A 23,975-nucleotide genomic window follows, 5' to 3' on the forward strand; every position below is an offset into this window, starting at 1 on the left:
GAGAAAAATTCTTCACTATCCAAGTTCTCCATGCCATGCATATTTTAAAAAACATCTGTCACGTCACCTGTTCTGTATCTAAACTAGAAAGTCCCAAATACTGCAACTATTTCTGCATAGGAGAGTCGCTCTATACCCTTGATCATTCTCCTTTCATTCTCCTTTTCTGAACGTTTTGCAGCTCTATAACTTGTATATCTACAGACTCCAGGTTTCCTCAACGTCTGCTGATATCTCTCTTTCATGTGTGTTGGCTTTTTGGCTACAGAAGGACAGCTGCTCGGTGGCACTAGTAATAGATATGGTGATGGCAATACTGATTTGTAGCTTCAGGCAATCTGTGAGGAAAATTGAGATAGCAATGGGTGGTGGGTGTGGGAAAGAAAGCTACCTCCAGTGTTCATAGTGGTGTATACTCCTCCTGAAAAAGAGGAGTGGGAGAGAAATTATTTCAACTTGCATCTTAATGAGAACCTACATGAAATCCACACTTCCTGCACCAAAACGTGAACTACAAGGCAGTGCTTCTTCAAAACAATCACATATCTCTGAATTTAGCACTACATTTCTCCAGCTCCAAAAATATATACATATTGGCAGAAAGTGCATGCAAAAATGTTTTTATTTATAAGAATAACATATTAACATGCATCATATTCAGGGAAATTGCTTGCAATAAGGGCATATATTAGGAGCAATGGACATGAATATATATATATATATATATATATATATATATATATATATATATATATGTGCTTTCGTAGATTTTCACGGGTACAGGAATGCAGGTTTTGGTGTCCTCGGGTGTCTTCCCGTGTAAAAGTTGGGGTGTCTAGGCGACGTTTCGACGAGGTCTCACTCGTCATCTTCAGGCTGGTGCTTTCGGCTTCTTGTTACTGGAACAGAGCGGGATCTCAATGTTTGAGTTCCTATAAATACTGTAGAGGAGGTGTGGTGTCTAGCCTCCAATGTTCTGGGCAGAGAGGAAGTTCCCAGGCTAGTGTGCCTTTTCTTCTTTTGTTCCTTAATTACTTGAGAGATACCTTGAGTGATTTCTTGAGTGATATCCTGAGTACCACTTAGGTGGGTCATTAGGTGTGGATTAGTTGCTAAAGTCTTTGTGTCTTGACCTCTTGAACTTTGTGAAGAGTTTTCCTGAGAAGATGGCTGTGTTGCACTTAGTTGTGCTTTGGCTTGGCTTCGTGTATAGGGGCGAGCTGTGGTTTTGTGGCTTGTGTCAGCCAGATCTGTGTAGGGATTGCAGGGGGGTGCAGCATCCGGAGGTGCCACCATGGATTGGCTACTGGATGGTGTCAGTAATTCATCTTTAACACGGAACATCACCACAAGAGAATAATCATGGAAGCCATCGAGATAGAGAAACACCCTCACAACATGAACAAGCGTGACGACACATCCCGCTTGCCAGACATCTGGAAATTAGCCCTCCCCACAAAAACTGACACCAGATCCAGAGGCACACAGAACGCCAACACCAATCAACCACACCAGACCCAAACCCAGACCCTCTCCACAGATGAATTACTGACACCATCCAGTAGCCAATCCATGGTGGCACCTCCGGATGCTGCACCCCCCTGCAATCCCTACACAGATCTGGCTGACACAAGCCACAAAACCACAGCTCGCCCCTATACACGAAGCCAAGCCAAAGCACAACTAAGTGCAACACAGCCATCTTCTCAGGAAAACTCTTCACAAAGTTCAAGAGGTCAAGACACAAAGACTTTAGCAACTAATCCACACCTAATGACCCACCTAAGTGGTACTCAGGATATCACTCAAGAAATCACTCAAGGTATCTCTCAAGTAATTAAGGAACAAAAGAAGAAAAGGCACACTAGCCTGGGAACTTCCTCTCTGCCCAGAACATTGGAGGCTAGACACCACACCTCCTCTACAGTATTTATAGGAACTCAAACATTGAGATCCCGCTCTGTTCCAGTAACAAGAAGCCGAAAGCACCAGCCTGAAGATGACGAGTGAGACCTCGTCGAAACGTCGCCTAGACACCCCAACTTTTACACGGGAAGACACCCGAGGACACCAAAACCTGCATATATATATATATATATATATATATATATATATATATGGAAAACTGATGATGAAATGTGGTAGATACTTGAGAAAAGGAAAGGAAATGAGATTGTCCAATTTGTCAATACATGCTGAAAAACAGTGGTGAACTTTCCCCATGGCTTCTCCCATAGCCATCAAGCAGCTAAGGTTAGGTAGGACAAGGTGGATCGGCCAAGTGGCTGGGTGCAGAAGGAGCAGCTCAGGCTAGAGGGGTGTGGGAAGAAGATGGAGGTGGTCTGCCACCCCATTTATCTTCTCTCTGTGATCTTTCACATTTCCCACATTTTGTTGTAATAGCTGATACAAGAGCCAATGGACAGGATCCAGCTGACGTGCTGAGAACCTGGGTGAAGTGGCTTCCTCTGGAGAATTCAGCACAGGCAAATGAATGCTTTCCCACATTGCTGCTTGCAATTAACTGGTGTGTGATCTCGTTTTAAAAAGGAAAAAAGAAAAGCCCCCCCAACAACAACACTTGTTGATCCTGTCTGGTCTTTGACCTCAATAAAGGTTGATTGATTGACACTTGTTGATCTGTGTTGTTGTTGTTTAGTCGTTTAGTCGTGTCCGACTCTTCGTGACCCCATGGACCAGAGCACGCCAGGCACTCCTGTCTTCCAATGCCTCCCACAGTTTGGTCAAACTCATGCTGGTAGCTTCAAGAACACTATCCAACCATCTCGTCCTCCATCATCCCCTTCTTCTTGTGCCCTCAATCTTTCCCAACATCAGCGTCTTTTCCAGGGAGTCTTCTCTTCTCATGAGGTGGCCAAAGTATTGGAGCCTCAGCTGCACAGCTCAGCTATTTTGGTCACAGACTGTTCACTGCCTCAGGGCCCACAGCTCTTCCTAGCAACTGTCAACACCCATAACAAATTACACTTCCCAGAATTATTTGGTGGGAAGTATAATTTCCATACCATTCTAATGATTGTTGAATGTTACTTGATTTGATGTAAAAAAAGGTAAAGGACCCCTGGCAGTTAAGTCCAGTCACGAACGACTCTGGACTATTTGATGGAGGTTGCTTATTTTAAAGTTACGTTTTATTGTCACATTTTTGTATGGCATTAGATTGTTATGGGCTTTGTTTCTTCGGCTTGTAAACCATCTTGGGTATTGTAAGATAGAAAGACGCTATACAAATTAAAAGTGATGATGATGATGATTTGTTAAATGGTCTCATAGTGCTTTAAATGTATGGTGTGAATGTGGCACAGGATTCTTCACCTGTTAAAATGTTGTGCACTTTTCATATGTATCTGTTAAAAATGCAGTGCCTGTAATACATATGTACCTTTACAAAAAAGAAGCTTTTCATATACCACAGGTATGCATCCCATGAAATTGGAGCCCATTGTGGCTCCTTCAGGGTATTCTTTAGGATCGAAGTGGAGTTTCTTACATGAAACTCAGCTTTAAGCTGAAGAATCCCCTCCTGCCACTGCTGTATTTGCCTCCCTGATTAAGGGATACCATAAAACAACGACTCTCTCATTTTACAAGGTTGGGACAAGCACCAAAGGCAGCAGATCAGCATTGTTCCACTGGAGGTGCATCCTAAGGTTTTACACAATAGGAGGATTGCCCTGAGTCAGGAATCCTGAATTGCAACTTTCGTGGGTGGGTCGCTGAAGAATTTAGAATCATGTACAAATGGGGCGTTACCACAGAGAAAGCCGCTGTGCCTCTTCAATCTTCTTCACTGGGAGATGTAACGTACTCTCTGGAGTGAAACGGCCAGGTAGGACTTTTTTGTCTCCTTTCATTCTTGAGCTTCATTCTGCAGTAGCTGGGACTGCTGCTTTGGTTCTTTCTCTTTTTAAGGAATGCATTTCATGCTAACAGTTGTATGCTGTGGGTCGCATTCACTGAAATTAATGAGTTTATGCCAAAAACAATGAAACAGCTCACCATCCTAATGAATGGCAGGTGTACTAACTGACCCGAAATGCTTTAATAACAGCAAAAACATGTAGAATCTTGACATGTGTTTTAATCTGGCCTTTCCGTGTTGTTGATTTTATTTTTTTGATTCAGTTACAGATAGGTAGCCGTGTTGGTCTGCCATAGTCAAAACAAAATAAAAAAATTCCTTCCAGTAGCACCTTAAAGACCAACTAAGTTAGTTCTTGGTATGAGCTTTCGTGTGCATGCACACTTCTTCAGATACCATATCTGAAGAAGTGTGGTATCTGAAGAAGTGTGCATGCACACGAAAGCTCATACCAAGAACTAACTTAGTTGGTCTTTAAGGTGCTACTGGGAGGAATTTTTTTATTTTGTTGTTATTTTTTTGAATCTTTAAAAGGCTGTTTTTAACTTTTTTACTGACAATTTAATAGTTTGATTCTTTTTGTAAACTGCTTTGAGGGTTCTGTCATCTCAGACAAATGGTGTTTGTCTGTGTGTGATTAGATAGATTTGATGATAGATAGATAGATAGATAGATAGATAGATAGATAGATAGATAGATAGATGATAGATAGATAGATGATAGATAGATAGATGATAGATAGACGATAGATAGATAGAGTTACATTCTCTTTTTCTTGTCAGCTTGTAACTGCTGAAATATTTTAATGCAGCCATTGATATTACTTTTTCCTGATGTTTATTAAAAAAAACAGTTAACAGATCCATATGATATTCTGGGAGACAGGGAAAGACTGCTGCTTGGGTAGAGTGCTAAAAACCTAAATTAATGATTTTAGATGGATAAAGTCAAATAGGATACTGTGACCGAATATGTGTTGCCTCACTCTTCTTACCTCCTGATCCCTTAAACGTGTTGAACTCGTTGTACCTGCAGGTGGTAGAGGGGGAGCACATGACTACTTTTACATATTGTGTGTGGTACGTAATAAAAAAAAATGTTGCCACATCCAAGGTTGGAGAGAGAAGGCAAGCCTCCCACCTTTCTACCAGACGCCGTGTTCACTATGTGCTGGGTTGTTTTTTAAAAGAATTGTGCAAGCTTTATTGTGTATTGATAAGTCATAAAAGGGACACGGGTGGTGCTATGGGTTAAACCACAGAGCCTAGGGCTTGCCTATCAGAAGGTTGGCGGTTCGAATCCCTGTGATGGGGTGAGCTCCCATTGCTCCCGTTGCTCAGTCCCAGCTCCTGCCAACCTAGCAGTTCGAAAGCACATCAAAGTGCAAGTAGATGAATAGTCACCGTGCGCTGCTCTGGTTTGCCAGAAGCAGCTTAGGCATGCTGGCCACTTGCCCTGGGAAGTGTCTGCGGACAAACACCAGCTCCCTCATCCTATAGAGCGAGATGAGCACCGCAACCCCAGAGTCATCCACGACTGGACCTAATGGTTAGGGGTCCCTTTACCTTTACCTTTACCTTTACCTAAATCATAAAAACTGTACACAATTCACATTATCACAATCAGCTACAGGAGCAACACTAAATGATTAATTCTCAGAAAGCCCCTGATATGAAATTATTAATGATACCACACTATTACTTGGCTAGAATAAATATTGTTACACGCCACACCAATACCAGGTTCTGTATGTATTTCCTTTTGGACAATGAAGCACAGGAGAGACTGCGGCGTCTTTATGAAATGTGGTGCATTTGCACAGATATACAACCTGAGCCTAGGATAGAGGGTGCTCAGGATTACACCCATTGCTTCTCTCATAGGTGCAACCTGCTTGGGTCTGCAAAGGGAGAAATCAGTTATGCCCTTTGTGTCTCCTTGTTACAGCTTGTCCTAGCCAGCCCACATGGTGTTCTCTTCTCTTGCTCTGCTTGCCAAACCGCTTGCAAAACTGATAAGCCTTTTTTGTTCACTTATGTCATTCAGACTGAAATCTGAAACCGCTTTGGTCTCCGCCCACCACCAACGCACAGCTGGGGCAGGGGTTTCCCCCCTCCTTATGTGGTGCATTTTTGCCCTCTTGGAGGCTTCCTGGATGGGCTAATGACTGGCCATCATCAGCCTTCCGTTCTTTCAGTGAGCCTCATCTGCTGAGCTGGCCTGGCTCGTTAGCATAAACTAAATTAATCAAACCTTGGTTAATTCTAAACTTTTACTAATTCCAGGATTGATGGGTGACTTGCACACACAGACTCTGGCCTTCAAAATTTATTATATTATAAAGAACACAATACGTGATAACTATAATAAATACTGCTGCTGATGTTCCTCAGCATACTATTTTCCTTTCTTCACAAATTGGTATATTCAGTTCCCTGGCTTGGAATTCCAACTTTCTTTATTATATACACTGTGTTATTAGCGGTTACTTAATCACACTTTCTCCCTCCTTGAGCACAGAAGTTAATCCAACAACGCTTAGCTTTCCCCACACTTTCTTTATCTGATCTGTTTTATTAGGCTTCTTATCCCCAGCATGCAATTGCATAGAAATATTCTGGCCAGAGTTATAATGAATAAAGCTTGATTCTTTTTTTTTACATCAGTGGTTCCTAGTTAGCAAAGTATTGTGGGCCCCCTGATTTTCAACAGCAGAAGCCATGGACCCCCTACTTTTGACAATTTTGATAGTTTTTGTTATGGTGCCACAGAACCTCAGGGGTCTGCAAACCACCCATTGGGAACCACTGTTTTACATAGATTAATGGCAAATTTACGCCATACATTTATATTATATATATACACACACACACATATATAAAATTTTTACCATTTAGAATATTCATTTAAACATCCTTAAAATATCAATGACTTCTTCTCCTTCCATGGTTCATTTTGCATATCACAAATCCCTGCATATTTTCCATAAACGAAACCATTCAGTATTACATTATTACATCCATCAAGACTTATTTGCACAATTATCCCTGTCTAAAACCCTAGAGAACTGCCACACAGTGTAGACGATACTGAGCTAGATGGGCCAAGGGTCTGATTTAATACAGTGGTGCTTTGGTTCCTGAACGGCTTAGTTGTTAAACAAATCGGCTCCCAAATGCCACAAACCCAGAAGTAAGTTTGCAAATGTTTTTCGGAAGCTGAGCATTTGCCGTGGCTTCTGATTGAGTGCAGGAAGTTCCTGCAGCCGATCGGAAGCCACACCTTGGTTTTCAAATGGTTTCAGTAGTCAAATGGACTCCCAGAACAGATTAAGTTTGAGAACCAAGGTACAGATACAATGATCTGTATGACAGATACCACATTTACAAGTGCTATAAAAGAGAGAGTGTGTTTAGTTATGTATTTAAATTAGAATTTTATTACCATTAAAGGTAAAGGTACCCCTGACCGTTAGGTCCAGTCGTGGCCGACTCTGGGGTTGCGGCGCTCATCTCGCTTTATTGGCCAAGGGAGCCAGCGTACAGCTTCCGGGTCATGTGGCCAGCATGACTATGCCACTTCTGGTGAACCAGAGCAGCGCACGGAAACACCATTTACGTTCCCACCGGAGTGCTACCTATTTATCTATTTGCACTTTCACATGCCTTCGAACTGCTAGGTTGGCAGGAGCAGGGACCGAGCAACCGGAGCTCACCCCATCACGGGGATTCGAACAACCGACCTTCTGATTGGCAAGTCCTAGGCTCTGTGGTTTAACCCATAGCGCCACCCGCGTCCCTTATTACCATTACAGCAGTCCAAAAGTACAGTAGCAGGATATTACATCATAGCATATATAAAGCAAAAAGTAAGTTAAAGAAAGGATGACACACCAGTATAAATGAAGACATCCTCATTTCCCAAGCAGGTGTGGATGACGAATGTCGGGAATAGGAAATAAAATCCCACCAGATGACATGAAAGCATTCTGGAGCCTCCCTAAATATATGCAGTTCATGTTCACATTTTTCTGCAATAGCCAAGTCCAAAGACAAACGTAGATTTTTCAGGGTTTTCCATGGCTGAGCTACTGAAATTCTAGCAGCAGCTAAAAGTTATTTAGAGCAACAAGTTTTCATGTTGTTAGTCCACATATTCAGTGGATATGTTGTGGGGAGACCTAAACCAGTGATTTAATTATTTTAGATATTTCTCGATATCCTTGAGAGCAAAATAATGAACACCCAAGGGCATTTTCGCCAATGATGGAAGAATGTCCCTCAGGGTCCACAGCTCTGCCAGAAATCCTGTGTTCACCGCAATGTGATAGGAAACATCTGCACAGGTGTACAAATGCAATTTGTGCAGAACCACACGTATGGTGAAACAGATTTATAAGGCCTAGCTAACCACAGAGATTTCCATTCAGACTCCTATATTAAGCATTTAAATCCTTCTCCCAAGAACACTTCAGACCCAGCAGGGGACCCAGTGGTAAGTTCTAAAAGCACTATGTAAGTAATAGAGACCAGTGCTTTGCCTCTGTGTCCCTGACTCAATACAATAGATTTAAAATTACTCAGAGATCTAGAAGCTTGCACTCAAAGTGACTGATCTCCCAATATATGCCAGAGTTGATACTTTTGTAAACAACTGTGAATAGTCTACAGTACAGAGGAAGGCGATTTACAAAACAGCAAAATCCATTTCTCCTTTTGAAACAACATTTCCTGTTCAATATAAATCCAGGTTTTACCAAGAACAGTGCATTTATGCCATGAAAATCACTATCCCCCCCCCCCCGAGTTACAAAATATACGTTTTTGTCTGAATATGGTACCCAAACTGGATTTTTCCTCCATCATTTATGTAAGCAGCATCTTGATAACTGTGAATACAGAGTAGCTCCTTGGAAGAGGGCCTTTCACCCAGTTCCACTTACCCGCCCATAATAATCTGTTTTAAAAACAGGTTTTGTAAGTTATGTCAACGCTGTCTGTGGCACCGCATTCTGTAATAGTAGGGTCTGCTGAGCTGAACTTCCAGAGACTTTTGCCTGTTATGTGTTCTTGAATGAGCAGTCATGCTTTTTCATTTCCATGCCAATCTTTCCCATTTCCTGGTTTCCATGCCAGTCTTTCCCATTTCCTGGTTTCAAGAAAAAGGCTTGAATCAGATGGAGCTTTTAGGCTATGTAGAACATGACTCAGTGCTTGAGTCCTTTGCATGCAGAAGTTCCCAGGTTCAACCCCCAGCAATCTCCAGATATGGCTGGGAATGTCCCTTCTCTGGAATGTATTTATTATTAATTTATTGCATTTATATATCCCACTTTTCCCTCCAAGGAGCTCAAGGTGATATACAGTCATACCTCATGTTAGGTTTGCTTCAGGTTGAGTGTTTTCAGGTTACGTCCTGCAGCGACCCAGAAGTATCGGAACGGGCTACTTCTGGGTTTCGCCGCTCGCGCATGCGCAGACGTGCAAAATGACATAATGCGCAGAAGCGGCGAATCATGACCCGCGCGTGCGCAGACGTGGGTTGCGTTCTTTTCAAGTTGCGAACGGGCCTCCAGAACAGATCCCATTCACAACCAGAGGTACCACTGTACATGGTTCTCTTTCTCCTTCTCTTCCTTGCTATCTTCGCAACCATTGTGACTGGCCTAAGGTCTCCTAGCAAGTGTTGTGGTTGAGTGGGGATTTGAACCCTAGTCTCTCATCACTCTAACCACTACAGTGACTCACTGCAAGTCAGCATGGACAGTACTGAACTGGATGGGCTTTTGGTCTGACTCTGTATAAGGCAGCCTGCTACGGTGGTAGAATCCTCAATACCTGTCAGTTCTTGTCCAGGTGGGAAATAACTGGGCGAGACCAAGATATGAAGCAAGGCACCCAGTAGGTGATATTTATTAATTGCCGCAGCAAGTTCCAAGCCCGCCAAGAAGGAATGGGCTCCATCCAAGCCTCTGCACAATCCTTTTTACGCTTTTCTTAGGGTGTTTTCCACCCATGCTCGCAAGCTTATTTCTTACAGCTTAATATTTTTAAAATGTTTATTGTTATTTGTCAAGTATGCTAAGGGCTGGTTTCTAGCATCTGCTTTGCTCACCAGAAGCTTTCTGCAACTTATTTCTGCTTCTCGCTGGGTAGCTCATGCCCTCCAATAACCAGGGGAGCCAAATGGGAATGCTCATTTTTTTGTCAGCTGCTCTGGTGCAAACCAGCTGACTCCCACCAGAACGCCAAACCAAAAGGCAGGACATTCCAGGATTCTGTAATTCCAGGATGTCCCAGCTGAGCAGTATGGTAGCTGTGTATGTGCCTTGTCAGTACAGTGGTACCTCGGGTTAAGTACTTAATTCGTTCCAGAGGTCCGTTCTTAAGCTGAAACTCTTCTTAACCTGAAGCACCACTTTAGCTAATGGGGCCTTCCGCTGCTGCCACGCCGCCGGAGCACGATTTCTGTTCTCATCCTGAAGCAAAGTTCTTAACCTGAAGCACTATTTCTGGGTTGGCGGAGTCTGTAACCTGAAGCATATGTAACCTGAAGCGTATGTAACGCGAGGTACCACTGTACTTTTGTTTTAACCTTTCTATTGAATTTGTTCACTGTGCAGAAACAGCTATGACCAAGATGGCTCCTCTCACACTATTTTTATGTCAACATACACCGAAATCGCACCACTGCAGTCATAACATCCTTCTGTGCGCTGTCATGTCCTATCTAGGGTTTACTCACACATTCACTTTGACAATATCACTTTGGTTTGGAAAAGTAACCCATATTCTTGAGTTTTCAGCTCTGTGGTTTGTTTGGAGGAGACAAACTACGAACTGGATTCAGGAGACATATTAAACCAAAGCATGCATAGCTCAGTTGGTTGGAACATGATGCTGACAATGCCAAGGTTGCAGGTTCAATCCCCACATGGGACAGCTGCATATTCCAGCATTGCCGGGAGTTGCACTAAGTGATCCTCAGCGTCCATTCCAACTCTACAATTCTATGACTTAGCTGGCAGCAGCAGCAACAGGACCAGAGGCCGTGATTTCCTTAGCAACAGCTTGCATGCTTGCACATTCACACTAGGCCATGCTCTGGCTGGGCATTACTGCAAACTGAGCCTAAATCTGTTTTGCTCTTATCTGCTGTTTCCCAGGGGCTCCTCAGAATTCTCTTGAGTTAAAATCTTGTCTTTTCGCACAATGAGTATAACATGACATCAGGTTCTAAGGCTGCAGCCATGTGTGTAGCCTCTTTGAACACAGTGGAATTCTTTTCTGACCAAACATACGCAGGGCTTATGTCTTGAACGCATCCATCTGATTGTTTCATTTGATTATTCCATTCCCACTCCTGCAACACACCCTTCCCCATCTTTCCAGGGTCAGTGTAATGATAGCAGACCCTCCCAAGTGTCCCTATTTTCCAGGGATATCCCTGATTTAGAGAAGCTGTCCTGGTTTCTGATTTGATCCCAGAACATCCAGCTTTTCCTTAGGATGCCCCTATTTTCATTGGAGAAATGTTGGAGGGTGTGGTGTTATCCAACCCTCGGGTCGTCTGAAGGCAATCCTGTATAGGGAAGTTTTTTTAATGTTCAATGTTTTATTGTGTTTTTATATATGTTGGAAGCTGTCCAGAGTGCTGGGACAACCCAATAAGATGTCTTGCTCTATAAGAGTCACTTTTTTCCTCCTAACAGGTAAGGGGAAATGTGTATGCATCTTATGGAGCGAATGCATACTGCACAGCTATCACAGAAGCCAGAACAGCAAGAGGGATTGCTGCTTTTACTGCGCAGCGATCCCTCTTGCTGTTCTGGCTTCTGAGATTCAGAATATTTTTTTTCTTGTTTTCCTCCTCCAAAAACTAGGTGCGTCTTGTGGTCTGGTGCGTCTTATAGAGCGAAAAATATGGTAATTAGTAAAATTATCAGTATGGAATGGGACATCCATATTTTCATCAGAGAAATGTTGGAGGGTGTGTGATAGAGCTAGCAATTTGTTGATACACCCTGAATGTTAAGGGCTTGGCAATTTGGGGATTTGCCCTGGAGTCACATGACCTAGGCAGTTCCTTAGGCCCGTATTTTTTCTCCTTTCTAGCAGAGAGTCTTAGAGGCTCCTCTGAATAAAGCTTCTTTTATAAAAGTGTTCCTCACTCTTGGTGCCTATTGTTGGACCCAGAAACACTGTATGGTATCAGAAAGTTGATAAACATGTTGCATTAACTGGCAGAAACAGGGGTGCCAACTTGAATAAAATATTGGGGGCCCTGGCCCCCTCAAATATCCCGCTTTATCACTACCCGAAGGAGTCTCAAAGCGGCTAACATTCTCCTTTCCCTTCCTCCCCCACAACAAACACTCTGTGAGGTGAGTGAGGCTGAGAGACTTCAGAGAAGTGTGACTAGCCCAAGGTCACCCAGCAGCTGCATGTGGAGGAGCGGAGACGCGAACCCGGTTCACCAGATTACGAGTCTACCGCTCTTAACCACTACACCACACTGGCTCTCACCCAGCCGCACCCAGAGGCAGTAAGATCTACATAACTGTTGTTAAACCTTTGCAAAAATGAAAATGCTGCAGCCCCCATCAAGCCTGCCATTGTCAACAGATATTGCAGAAAACTGGAGAAAGTTTAGACAAAGATTTGCACTGTACGTACCTGGCAGCAATAGGGACTGAAGGAAAAACTGATACGATCAGTTGCTGTGGTAGGAGAGGAGGCCCTAGACATTTATAATAACTGGGCTCACTCAAGGAGAGAACATGAATTTGAATGTAATTATTGATAAGTATGAAGGGTGCTGCATGCCTAAAAGTATGAGACTTTGGGGAGGGGGTGGAATAAGTTATTCAGGTATATACGGAAAGCGGAGCAAACAATGGGTCAATACATAACAAAATTAAGAAAGCTGTGAGTAAGAATTGTACTTTTGTGGACCTGGGAAAGAGTTTGATAAGGGACAGAATTATTTGTGGTATCAAAGATAATGGCACTGGAGAGCGGCTGTTGCAAAAGGGGAATCTGCTCCTGGACAAGACTATTCAGATTTGCAGGGGCTCATAAACTGTGAAGCACAGGCTAAAGATCTGGACTCAGGGAAAGATGTTGTCTATACTCTGCATATTATTACAAAAGATGGGTGCCAGTGGCATATGCATCTCAGTCCCCCACTGGCACTGAAATTAGATATACACAGATGGAAAAAGAGCTACTTGGTATACTATTTGCTTATAAAATATTTACTCAATATATGTATGGGGTTACAAAAGTGGGACGCCACCCCTAATCTCTGCCAAGCTGGGGCAAGATTCCCGGGGGTTGCATACTACTACTACTACTACAGTGGTACCTCGGGTTACAGACGCTGCAGGTTACATACATTTCAGGTTACAGACTCCACAAACCCAGAAATAGTACCTCGGGTTAAGAACTTTGCTTCAGGATGAGTACAGAAATCATGCTCTGGCGGCGTGGCGGCAGCAGGAGGCCCCATTAGCTAAAGTGGTGCTTCAGGTTAAGAACAGTTTCAGGTTAACAACAGACCTCCAGAATGAATTAATTTCTTAACCTGAGGTACCACTGTATTATTAATACCCTGCCCATCTGGCTGGCTTTCCCCAGCTACTCTGGGCGGCTCCCAACAGAACACTAAAAACACGATAAATGATCAAACATTAAAAACTTTCCTAAACGGGGCTGCTTTCAGATGTCTTCTAAAAGTCAGAAAGTTATTTATTTCATTAACATCTGGTGGGAGAGCGTTCCACAGGGCAAGCGCCACTACCGAGAAGGCCCTCTGCCTGGTTCCCTGTAACCTCCCTTCTCGCCGTGAGGGATCCGCCAGAAGGCCCTCGGAGCTGGACCTCAGTGTCCAGGCTGAACGATAGGGCTGGAGATGCTCCTTCAGGTATACAAGGCCAGGCCATTTAGGGTTTTAAAGGTCAGCACCAACACTTTGAATTGCGCCCAGAAACATACTGGGAGCCAATGTAGGTGTTTCAGGACAGGTGTTATGTGGTCTCCGCGGCCGTTTTTAGTCTGCTGTCTAGCTGCTGCATTCTGGAATAGTAGTAATAATAATAATAATAATAATAATAATAATAATAATAATAATAATAATTTTATTTATACCCCGCCCTCCCCAGCCAAGGCCGGGCTCAGAGCAGCTTTCAAGCAATAATAAAAACAAGATGAATGATTACAACTTAAAAACAAAAATAAAATACAACATTAAAATAATGGAACATTAAAATATTAAAATGTAGCCTTATAGTTTCCAGGTCACCTTCAGAGGTAGCCCCATGTAGAGCACGTTGCAGTAGTCCAATGCAGTATTTCCTAGGTGGTCACCTGGTGTCTGTGTTCCTTTGAGAAGCAAAGGCTGTTGTAGCTTTAAGAAACATGGTTTATTCACAAACCTTTAGTTTGCATGGAGCGAGTACAGAACTTGCAGCATAGTCATATCAAGAGGGGCTTGTTACCCACAGCAGTGCAGCACCACAGCAGTCCAAGGCATCTAATAATAATATTAAGGTTTTCCCCATATTTGTTCACGTTTTATAACTTGTTAAAAGGGGGAGGTGTAATGATAGAGCTTGATAACTTGTTGACACTCTCTTAATGTTAAGGATGTGGCAATCTGAGGACTTTCCCCTGGCTCTGAGCCTTCTTCCCTGGGGGGGGGGGTCCCCAGCTGGCTCCTCCCACATTTCCTCTGCGTCCAACCAGTCTGGGACATGATGGTACAACATGCAGGCCATTAAAACATCAAGTTTCACCTTTCTGCTTCTCTTTAGAGACCTCTGCTATATTCATTTGATTTGCAGTTTGTGATTAAAAACAGTGTACCATTTCATGAATTTCCTTGTAAAAAAATAAGGAAATTCTCAGATCCCTCCCCCCACCCCACCCCAGTCTTCTGGTGTCTTGTGCCTTACATACTGGCGTTGTAGACAGTTTCAAGGATATTTATTTGCAATCAAGTGGTTTTTAAATTTTGTGAAATAAATATAAACAAACAAACATGGGTATCCTTATATTGTTAGAATGGACCTGCGTGGGGTAAACAAGGTTGGGTCATTTAGTTATGTGCTGAGTGTGTCATAGCCTCTGGGCCAGTTTCATCTCCAGATGTTTAATCCATCTGTTTTAGCATAAGCTGCTTGTGCATGCAAGCTGAATTGCATATCTGTTTATTCTGATTGCAGGTAAGCCTGGCGGCATTCAGCTAAGCTTTACTCAGAGTACACTCACTGAGGATAACAGGCATGACTAAGCTTGGTCCATTAATTTCAGTGGGTCTACTCTGAGTGAAGCATAGCGGAATACCGACCATACATCTCTTATTATTTTTCAGAGTTGTGTGGTTTCAAGTTGTGAAAGCTCATCTTGAATGTAATGCTGAGGTTGCATAATCAACATGACTTCATTTTGGGCGTTTGCTGATGCCTATCTTTTCAAAAAGTTGTAATATACTCCTCAGTATTGGCAGTAGTAAAGCATGCCAGGGCAAGTAGATAAAGAGGTACCGCTATGGCGGGAAGGTAAATGGCATTTCCATGCACTCTGGTTTCCATCACAGTGTCCTGGTGCGCGAGAAGCGGTTTAGTCATGCTGGCCACATGATCCGGAAAGCTTTCTGTGGACAAACGCCGGCTCCCTTAGCCTGAAAGCAAGATGAGCGCCGCAACCCAGGAGTTGCTTTTGACTGGACTTAACCATCCAGGAGTCCTTTACCTTTACTTTTTAGCTCTCACAGTTGCCAACCAGATTCTTGTGAGAAGGCTGCAAGCAAGACCTGAGCACTTGTGCATCCTCCTCTCCTGCAGTTTGGGGGCATTATGTCTCTGAATTGGTATTCAGAGACATAATGCTCCCAACTCTAGAGGTAGAATCATAGAATTATGAAGTTGTAAGGGGTACCGTGGGTCATCTAGTCTAACCCCCTGCAGTGTAGGAATTTCAACATGCGGTTCCCCCATCCAGTTTGAAAACATGCTGGAACGTGCTTAGCTTTGCCAATGTGCTAGCAGTCTTATTGCTGCACCATTCCTCTTTTAAAGACACCCAAGTCGGTGGCCATCACTGCCAGATGGGTGGAAATTGCTAAAAATGTCCGGGAGGGGGGAATTTTTTTGTTTTGCTTTTGCGAATTTGACAACTTTGGCCGGAAAAAAAAAAAAAGCTCAACAACTTTTCTGTCCGGATTTTCACTGTTTGAAATACAGTGGTACCTCTAGATACGAACGGGATCCGTTCCGGAGCCCCGTTCGCATCTAGAGGTAAACATAACTAGTGATGGCACGTCTGCGCACACACGCGTCGCTTTTCGCAGCTTCTGCGCATGCACGTGACAACATTTTGAGCGTTTGCGCATGTGCAAACGGCGAAACCCGGAAGTAACGCACTCTGTTACTTCTGGGTTGCCGAACGTGCTCAACTCGAAGCACATTTAACCCGAGGTATGAATGTATGGCAACCCTAGCTAGAGCCCACAGCATGGGTATTCTTCCAAACTGCAGTTCTGATCACTCACCACTCGGGGCAGCCATTTACAAGGCTGAGGTTTCCAGCCCCTGATAGTATGCTCAGTGGTGGAGGAATCTTCTCCAGCACCTGGGGCGGCGCAGCCCATACAGACTGCGCATGTGCAGCATCCCATGCATGCGCACTCCGTACAGAATGCACAGCCTGTAAGGACAGCGCACCAGAGCGGCAGCCCCCATACGGACTGCGGGCGCCCTCGGCTGCTCTACAGCTGGGAGGAGGCAGGGGCCATTTTGTCACCCCTCCCAGAGTGGCACCCGGGGCAGCCCGACCCCTCCAATCCCCCTTCCTACACAACTGAGTATGCTCCCCTTTTGTTTTGTGATAAGGCTGCCTTATGGTTCAGCTGCTAGTTTGTTAAAAGTGCCCAAAGTCCTGTTAAACCTCTGAAGTCCCGCTGAGAAGTGTGGCAATACACTGGTGCACAGCGTGACTTGATGAAATATAATTGCCTCAGCATCCTTTTTGCCTAGCCAGAAGGACGAGTCTAGCCTGCTGTACTCCTTTCATTTCTGGGTTATTGGAGAACAAGTTGCAGAGCCACCTGGTTCTCTGCCTGTAGCCAGGGCTCTGCAGTACTTTGGCAGCCAGAAAAGCTGGTTTCTGTGACTTCAATTGTGCAGATGCTCTCTTTTTGCATCATTTAGCCTGCAATGGTTTCTTGCCAGTTTGCCCTTCTGAAAACCGCAAAGCTCTGTGATGTTTGAATGCTGGCAGGGTCAATATAGTAAGCGTGATCCTTCTACATTCCTTGCAATAGAATCAAAGAATTGTAGACTTGGAAGGGATACCGAGGGTCATCTAGTGACTAGTCCAACCCCCTGCAATGCAGGAATCTCAACTAAAGTATCCGTTACAGATGGCCATCCAACCTCTGCTTAAAAACCTCCAAGGAAGGAGAGTACACAACCTCCCAGGGGAGTCTGTTCCACTGTCAAACAGCTCTTACTGATGTTTAGTTGGAATCTCCTTTCTTGTTGCTTGAATCCATTGGTTTGAGATGTACCCTCCAGAGCTGGAGAAAACAAGCTTGCGCCATCTTCCATGTGACATTGTGTGTGTGTGTGTGTGTGTGTGTGTGCGCGCGCCTCCAGAAAAGAGAATCCTATCATGATCACCTTACCCCAAATGTGTCCACTCATCAGCTTCAGTCGGCAGAACTGACACTATTACAGAAGCCACATTAGACCCATTCCACCTTTGTAAGAACCTGATATTTTAGTGTGGCAGCACCTACCCTTTGTACCTGATATTTTAGTGTGGCAGCACCTACCCTTTGTACCTGATATTTTAGTGTGGCAGCGCCTACCCTTTGTAACTCCCTGACTATTGATATCAGGCAGGTGCTTTCACTGTACTCTTAATGATATCTGCTAAAAACATCTTTGTTTAGACAAGCCTGTACAGATGTTTAGAAAGTTGATGTGAGTCTTAATCTGTTTTTTAAATCTTTAATCTGTTTTTTATCTTAAACTTTTTTTAATGTCCTAAATAATTGTTGTTAATTTTTCTTAGTGATGATCTTATTGTTGTTTTTGTAAACCACTTCGAAGTTTATTTTTACAATCAAATGGCGTGTAAATTTTATGAAGTAAAATTTCAATTGTTTCCCCACACTTTGGAGAGTGTAGAGCTTTTTATATATGCAACATTTCACTGTGTTCATTCAGCACTTGGCCAGTGGAGAAACAATTTATGTGGGCGAATGAAGCTCTGCTCCACCAACCTCTGTTAGCTGCCCGGCAGCCCCCTACTTGCCTTGTTACTTACAACCAGATGGGGGCAAAAAGAAAAAAATGTTGCCTCTGCCTGTCATTGGCTCTGGCGCCCCCTACTGTTGGGCTCCCTGCTTTTTGCCCTGCCAGGCACAAAGAACACCAGCTGCTATGGCTCTTGATGAATTCATGGAGGGTAAAGCTGTCATTGGCTATGAGTCATGACGGTTACCTCCACTATCAGAACCTAGATAGTGATATGCAGATTAAATGGGAAGGGGCTATGCAAAACGGGACTGACTCCATTCTCCTTGGTTCCTATCAAGATCTGTGGGGTCAAGTAAATTTGGGGGTGCTGTCGAAGAATGGGATGGGGAAGCTGGGGGGAGGGGTAAAATCTGTCTTCTGCCCCTAGGCAGTGGGTGGCCTAGCTTTTCGCCTGCCACAATGACTGGCATTGTGTCAGTTTTCAGATATTTCAGGGTACTTTCAAATGTAACAGAATTACGCCCCAAAGGCCTCCTTTTCATATTGTGTTCTGACTTCTGTCAGACCTGCCTTTGTTTTCTGTGGGAGTTTACCATTACTGATATAAATTTTTTGTTAAGTCATTTTCTCTCACACACAAGCACACCATCGGTTGTGACTGGCATGCTTAAAGACCCTTTATCTTAAAGCCTGTGTCTAAACAGCCTCTTTAAAAGGCTGGCTTCATTATCGTGGCATCTGCTCACCGTGAATGAGTGCCTTTCAGAAGTCCCCATTATAAAGTTCAGCCTGCTCTGGTTTATAGTTCAGTAATAAAAATTTGCTCAAGGCTGTAAGTTGGGGATACAAAGCATTTCTTCATACAACAATTGCGGTTGTTTTTCATAAGGTATTGATGCATGGCACTCTTACAAAAGTTGTTCAGTATGACTTGAGCTTTACCTCATAGATGTATTTTTTTAAAAAAATATGTTTCAAATGTTTGACATGCTGGCTGCTTTGCATAGGAATCTATCTGTATACACACGAAAACACACACAAAAATCCCTAAAGGCAAAGGGTGAGGGTCCCATCCTCTCTCTCTCAGGCTTCTCCCTACCTACAGAATCCTCCACCCCGTCCTCCTCTTCTTCCTCTTCACCAGACAGGAACTCCCATCCCAAACCTGCCCCTGAGACACAAGCATGAAGCATTATCACAGTCCAGTGACACATTCCAGCCAGGCAAAAGCACTTGAGGCTGCACAGTAGAGGCAGTGAAACATGGGGCCTAGTGGCAGGGATCATGGTCCAGGGAGAGACCCAGGGCCAGACAGAGAGGGCTCAAGGGCCGCATTCAGCCCCTGTAAGAACACCAGATGAGCCTGCTCGACCAGGCCAATGGCACATCAATTCCAGCATCCATCCTGTTGCACCTTAGTATTGCGCAAACCCATCTTAACAATGCAGTTAATTTTACTAGCAGAATAATTTCTTGCCATAGCTTATGCAAAAAAGTCATTTCTATCAGGTGCTTTCCCACATTTTGGCAAGAGGTATTCAAGCATGTGTATGGATGGAATTCAGATAAGCAAGTATCACTTCAAGTGGTACATTAGAAGTCCTCTTTGTTGTGTGTGCATTAGTGCTAATGCTGGAGTCACACATATGTCTGCAGTTGAGGACGTGCACAGGAATGGGAGAGAAATTTGATTCAGTTTGCATTTAAAGGTGAACCTACCTAATTTGTACATTCTGAAACAGTATATGAACTGAAACATAGCCATCTTTGAAATGGGCCTGTCTCCAAATTGTGCAATGCAAGCAGCAAATACCAAAATAATAATAAAAATGCACGTATTTGCGTAAAGTGTGCATAAAAACGTATATATTAGTGAAAATAATACCCAAGAATGCACCACATTAGGGGAAATTGCTTTGCAAAAATGCATATACTGGGCAAAATTGCATGAAGACACATATATTAGGAGAAATTCGTATTAAAATACTGACCTTAAAAAATAAATCACAAATAATAAAGTTATAAAATAAAAATTAGGAAGTCACACACGGGTGAAGGGAAGACATAGGGTAAAATAAGAAGCAAGTAAGAAATGACTAGATGTTGGTACATAATGAAATGAAAAATGTGAATTTACAAGTATAATGTATATGTAATATTATGTAGACATTTTGTATATGTATTGAGATAACAATCAATCAATCAATAAAATAAATCACCAACAAGGAAATATTGAGAACTCATATGGAGAACCTCCATGCACCCATTATGGGGCACAGGCTCAAGAGTCAGGGTCTGACTTGTACCAAGAAAAATTATCCTTGTAACTGATGTAGAGAAATGCCCTTAGCAGGAGAGGACAACATGACGGGACAGAGGTGCTCATCTGATCTCCCGGCAGGTGAGTCACTGCTATTTAGCAAGGAGGGGCAAATCACACCGGCAGACGCAGCCTGGTGTTTCTACCAGTGCATTTGCATCTCTCCTGCTTCTCACTGCCTCACCCATTTCCTCCTCCCAGGTGAACGTTGTCGCCCCACCACAACTTCCACTACTGATACTTAGATGTGTATATACTTGTAAATTGATTTGCATTGTTTAGTTGGCATGCAGTTGCAGAAGATCTTGTCGTGTTCATGTCTAAATGTTACAAAGCAGTTGCAGTCTCAGTGTGTGTGTTTGTTAATAGACTAGCACGGACTAATTTGCCCTCTTTTCCTTCCACTCAGAATGGCACACATAATAAAATTCGTGAATAGCTGGTTTTGGTGGGAGAACATCTGGATGCCTGCCAACTGTAGCTGGTCGGACTATGAAGATCGCAATGGATACATCTTTCCGAAACCACACCAGTTATTGGTCACAATTCCATATGCTTTTGGGATGTTGGTTATTAGGTTCTTTGTTGAAAGGTATCTATTTCTCTTTTACTTTTATCTATTGCTTTTCCAAAGCTCCAAGAATGCGAGGGCAATGGGAAGATTGCTTCAAATTGCCTGCATGTAGCTGTAATGTTACGAAGCTGTGTGTAGCTTCATTAGAATTATTTCTTGTTTGGCTCTGAAGCCTCTTGAAGTAAGTGCCTTGCTCCTTTTCCCCATTCTGTTTCTAGCTGAATAGATTTTTGTAGCATTGAGGTGAGGAGCTTATACCTTAGACCACATGCCTCTCAAGGAGCGGCTCAGCATCTAAAACTGAGCTGTGGCCCAACCTAGAGCAGGTTACCGCATATATTATTATTATTATTATTATTATTATTATTATTAAAGATAAGGTGGTGTTGAAAGACAAAGATGAAGGCATATGTAAAGAAAGAAATTGAGGGATAAAATACCATAAAACAAAAGTTGCATGCATTATTAATATTATTAATAATAATAATACCTCACCCATCCTTCTGGGTTACCCCAGCTAAGGCTGACCTCACTACTTTATTTATTCATTTTATTTAAGTTTCAGCAATGGAAATGAAGTCTTTTGCTATTGCACTGTCATGTCTTAAAATATTTACAGAAAAATGAATGAAAAATATAATATTTCAACTTTGACTTCTTGGGAGGAGGGGGAAGGTACATGGAAGCACCTGCCCAGATCAGGGCTTGGCTGAAAGCCAGGAAGGGGTGAAGCCTCCAGTTCTCCTACCCAGGCCATCAGTCTGATCTGCTGCATTGCTGAAGCAACATCTCTTGGCCACACTCCAGGCATCCTTCTCTGGAGATATTAGCTGGAAAGAGATGGGAGCAATTATATATACGGATATATCAGAAGCAGTTTGTTTGGCAGGTGTGGAACTGCTATGCTAACTTCTTGGCAGGTGCGTGCTGCTACTTATGAGCAGGGAGGGTTGAGGTGGCAGAGAGGCAAATGCACCAGCAGAGCCAATCTGGGTGGTCCTTAAACTTTGCACCGTTCTGACCTCTGCACCGCCTCACCTATTTCCCTCCTGGTAAGCAATAGCAATCCTCTTTCTGCGAAGCCAGCACTGTGGCTCCACCTGTCATGTTGTCTCTCTTCTTATCCAGCAGTACAGTGGTACCTTGGTTCTCAAACTTAATTCGTTGTGGAAGCCCGTTCCAAAACCAAGGTTCGCTTTCTCATAGAAAGTAATGCAAAACGGATTAATCTGTTCCAGACTTTTAAAAACAACTCCTAAACAGCAATTTAACATGAATTTTACTATCTAACGAGACCATTGATCCCTAAAATGAAAGTTATAATCAATGTACTGTACTATAAAATAAATAGGACAGTATTGTAGATGGTAAAAATTGAAATTAAATATTTTTCTTACCTTTACTGATGATAGTCCTTGTTTGGATGGGGGGCTTTTATCCATTTCCGCAGTCACACAATCAACCAGTCAGGAGCTGAACTGGGTTCCACACAGTCACAAAAACAAATGAACCGAAAAAGCCTCAAAAACGCATAATAAATAGCAAAAACAAAAGTGCCAAACTTAATCCGTTTGACCTCCGAAATGTTCAAAAACCAAGGCGCAGCTTCTGAGTGGTGCAGGTCCCCCGGAAACAATAGCTGACAGCCGTATCGGACGCTCGGCTTCCAAAAAACGTTCGAAAACTGGAACACTTACTTCCGGGTTTTTGGCATTTGGGAACCAAGGCGTTTGAGTGCCAAGGCATTTGAGAACCAAGGTATCACTTTATTCCTAAGTGCAGCACAGTCTAGCTAAAAGAGTGGCTGATTTTCCATGTGAAACCCTTTCCATAGTCACAGGTATCATTTCTCGGTGTTGCAGTAACAGTAGGAAAAGCAAACTCATCAGCAGATAGCACAGTTTCCACTGAAATCTATTAGAATCATTGCCATTTCTTTCTCTTTTAAAAAAGGCTCCTCTTTTGCATCTTTCCAGGTGCATTGCTGCTCCTCTAGCAAATCTCATGGGCATAAAGAGTGTGAAGCGTGTCCGGCCCCAGAAGAATCCCACCTTGGAAACATTTTTCAGGAAGTGCACAAAAAACCCATCACAGGTGAAGGCTTCTTTAAAAGGCTTTATCTTTAGTAGATGCCTGTTCTCAAAACCATTGTCTGTGCCTGTCTGCATTGGAGGTATAAGAAGGCACCGTTTTCCATTCCACCCTTCATCTGTCGCATGCAGCACTGCTTCCATTCTTCTGCAGTTCCTCTTCCACCAAAAACTGCATTCTTCATCTTGCTGTCTTTTTGACTTAGCAGTTAGTTACAGAAATCATGCAAGTTACACGGTCATTACGTTATTCAATCCCATGTATTTTGGGCGGGGGGGGGGCATAATCATGTATAATTTGTGGACTGGAAGCAACAACACAGATTGATTTCTGTTCTGGACAAGGGACAAATATGCAGACACCAGCAATTTCCACCCCCATTTCTGTTGAAATTCTCCAACATCCCTAGTTCTGAATGCATATGGCTTTCTAAAACTTATATATCCCACTCGCTAGACCAGTGCTGGAAATTCCAAGTGGCTCTCATAAATACATTTTTGTGTACATTTATGTTATGTTTTTATCCTGCGTTTTAAGCCCCAAATCATTAACTTAATAATGAAAATCCTATTCAGTTTACAATTCCCAGGACAGTACAAAATGCAGTAAAATCTAGCATAACAACACCAAAAAATTGAAAATGCTATACATCCATGCAGTCAGTTCATGTAACACACATTCCCGCTGGTGCCGGTTTAACTAATCAAAGCCTTTCTGGAAAGGAAGACTTCAAAATGCTTGAGGCAAGTGGACTCTGAGGCACTCCTGATTTGCCCTGTAGACTTTGGAGGAGTTGCAGCCAGATTTGATCTTCACCACTTCCCCCCACTCCTCTCTTACT

General features: G+C 43.2%; 1 protein-coding gene across 3 annotated transcripts in view; it reads left to right on the plus strand.

Annotated features, from left to right (window-relative positions):
- Nucleotides 1-23,975, plus strand: part of LOC310831881 (ceramide synthase 3-like) — an 80,141-nt gene that overhangs the window by 25,956 nt on the left and 30,210 nt on the right. For 2 of the 3 annotated variants that reach the window (XM_083713127.1, XM_083713128.1), the window contains 2 exons: nt 20,879-21,061; nt 23,020-23,137. In XM_083713127.1, the coding sequence (XP_083569253.1) occupies nt 20,879-21,061; nt 23,020-23,137 (301 nt within the window). Of the gene's footprint in view, nt 1-3,702; nt 3,851-20,878; nt 21,062-23,019; nt 23,138-23,975 lie in introns of those variants that run through there. The other variant, XM_083713131.1, reaches the window with a different exon arrangement.

The sequence above is a fragment of the Podarcis gaigeae genome, assembly GCF_964106915.1.
Source record: "Podarcis gaigeae genome assembly, chromosome: 14".
In the NCBI taxonomy this organism is placed as follows: domain Eukaryota; kingdom Metazoa; phylum Chordata; class Lepidosauria; order Squamata; family Lacertidae; genus Podarcis; species Podarcis gaigeae.